This window comes from Anopheles aquasalis, chromosome 2, assembly GCF_943734665.1.
Source record: "Anopheles aquasalis chromosome 2, idAnoAquaMG_Q_19, whole genome shotgun sequence".
NCBI lineage: Eukaryota > Metazoa > Arthropoda > Insecta > Diptera > Culicidae > Anopheles > Anopheles aquasalis.
The window spans coordinates 21,812,501-21,815,000 of NC_064877.1; the positions used below are offsets into that span (position 1 = coordinate 21,812,501).

Genomic DNA, 2,500 nt, shown 5'->3' on the forward strand with positions numbered 1-2,500 from the left:
GTTAACTCGAGCCCACCGGTCGTGTAGCACATCTCGCAATCGAGCGCGAACACATCGCGCTTCGACGGTTCATAGTCCTCTGGAGTATCGATTGTCTTCACGAATCCTGTCAGGTTATCGTAATCCATGTAGCTCGATACGTGATAGTTGGCGTACATGCAACCGGGTGTCCCGGACGGTTGTTGGCAACAGTTGTGCAGATTGTCGGCGAAACCACGCCGGTAGCAAGTGCTCTTTGGATGATAGTTACAAGCATCCACCTGTGGCTCGTCGTACAGTTCAACATTGAACACCTTTGAGCACCGGGAACAGTAGCGTTCGTTTTCATTGGGAGGCCGCGATGGTTTGGCGGTGTACATCTTCGCCTTACCCGCTACGTCGGTTGGTCGCGGGAATCCGTTTGAACGGAGCTGCTCCTCGGTGAGGATGCATTCGTAGATCATCTTGTAAGCGACCGTAGACGGTGCGTTGTCAATGGTATACGCCGAGGTTTTAACTTCCGTTTTCCTGCCAAGAACGAGGAAACAGAAATTCATGAAAACAAGGACAAGACCCTTATCGCACAGCACGACTTACAACTTTTTGTTCACACTCCAGGAGATATTGTTCACCATTTTACCCGCCAGTATAACGTCGTGAGATACGGTTTTGTTCCTAAAAGTGTAAAAAATACAAAAATATCACTTTCTGCATGCATAAAAGGCTCTGCGATAACGTACTTCTCTGCTGCCTCGCTGCCGGACTCAACCGCTTCCTTACGTAGCTTGTTGATCGTGAGCAGAGCACTGCTTTTGTAGATCATTGCCGTGCTACATTTTTTCATCACTGCCAGCTCCTCCGTTTGTGCTCGATCCCAGGCGTCTTCACAGCTGGGATAGATATTCAGACAGTGCTTTACCATCAGCCCATAATACTGCATACGGACATTGTAGGAGATTTTGCTTGACGTTGGCTCTAAGATTGGTGGGGCTTGAGCAGCTGGACTTGCACTTGTGGAAACGACGGCCGCTCCGGCATGCGCCACCCGTGTCCCCGCCTTCGAAGCAGTCTGGGCAGGAGTACGTGCAGCGGATTGACTTCTTCGCAACTCCTCTATCTTTTCTTTCGCCTTTTGAAAAGCGAGTACATTGACGGCAGGGGTGAATCGACCTGGGCACGGGAAAACAAAACCGGAAATGTATCAAATGCGATCGGTGGTTCTTGGAGGCACAAGGGTGACATACTTTTGGGAGTGCTGATGTTGGCATCGGGCGATTTGTTGTAGAAAGTGCTCGAGCTTATTGGCGACAGTTGCGTACCGTTGACGGGTACCGTCGGCGGTGTGGCCAGTTTGGCCATAGCTTTGCGGGTTTCTTCCGCAATCTGTCGCTTCATTTCTTCTTCAGCTCGCTTCCTAGCCGCCAACTCTTCCTGTTGCTTCCGGACGATTTCCTGGCGCAAGTAAACGGACTGCAGGGGAACAAAAGTGTTTTAGGAGCAGAAAAAAAGAAACGAACCTCCACGGCGACTGGAAAGCGGCCTACCTTGATGGCGTTCTGGATGTGATTGGTTTTTTTCTCAACCGCAGGCAGCAGTTTCGACGAGGTTGCACTCTTTTCGTACGCCACACGTTTCTTTCTATTGTCGTCGTAGTTCGGCTTTTCGGCAAACATGTCCACCAAATCAAGATGCCCATTTTTGCCCGCATCCTTTGCCTCGTTCGGTTGTGTGTCAGGTTGATATTCTTCAAAAATCATTTTGCACTGCTGCATCACATCATCATCATCATCGCTATCCATATCGATGTCACTCGGGGGGTTGTTGACCAGCTCCTGGTAGATCTCATCCTCCGACGGGTGCACCGGTTTTGGTTCCTCTGCTGCAGCAGGAGTCTCAGTAGCCGATGAAGATCTTCTCTTCGAGGACGATGATGATGACGACGATGAGGATGTTTTATGGTGTTCTTTACTTTTGCTGCTACTTTTGTGGTTACTGCTACTGTGACTTGAGCTCTTCGATGAGGAGCTTCTACTATGGGAACGCTCTTTATCTGAAGACCCATGGTGACGGTCCTTATCCGAGGAATGCTTCGAAGAATGGCTCCTCGAACTTTCCCTATCCTTATCGCGATGTGAACTTTTGCTACTACTACTGCTGCTTCTGCTTTTGCTGCTATTATTGCTCGCTGCAGAACGTTCTTTGTTCGAATGCTCCCTGCTTGACGATTCAGATGATTTGTGATGGGTAGATGAAGATGATGATTTGCGTGTGCTCGAACTGTGTCGGTGGCTAGAGTCTTTCTTCCGTTCGCTCTCGTCCTTTGCAGATGACTTTGACGAACCATCCTTTTTTCTCTCTTCCGTCAGTGATTTTTTTTCCTTCACCGAATCCAACTTACTGGATTCTACACCATTCGTTCCGTTACGGTCATGATCCGTAATCTCATCTATTGATGGTTGTGAAGGCGCCTTTTCTTCAACCGGGGCGGGAGCCTCTACAACCACTTCGGTTTCTTTCACCT

The 2,500-nt window shown here is 49.2% G+C and overlaps 1 protein-coding gene across 1 annotated transcript in view; it reads right to left on the reverse strand.

The window, feature by feature from the left end:
* LOC126572873 (RNA exonuclease 1 homolog) overlaps positions 1-2,500 on the reverse strand; it is a 3,980-nt gene that overhangs the window by 880 nt on the left and 600 nt on the right. Inside the window, exons 2-6 of the mRNA XM_050232572.1 lie at positions 1,524-2,500; positions 1,224-1,449; positions 720-1,149; positions 577-654; positions 1-507 (exon numbers count right to left, since the gene is read on the reverse strand). The exon at positions 1-507 is cut by the window's left edge and continues 87 nt beyond it; the exon at positions 1,524-2,500 is cut by the window's right edge and continues 249 nt beyond it. Coding sequence (XP_050088529.1) covers positions 1-507; positions 577-654; positions 720-1,149; positions 1,224-1,449; positions 1,524-2,500 — 2,218 coding nt within the window. The remainder of the gene's footprint in view (positions 508-576; positions 655-719; positions 1,150-1,223; positions 1,450-1,523) is intronic.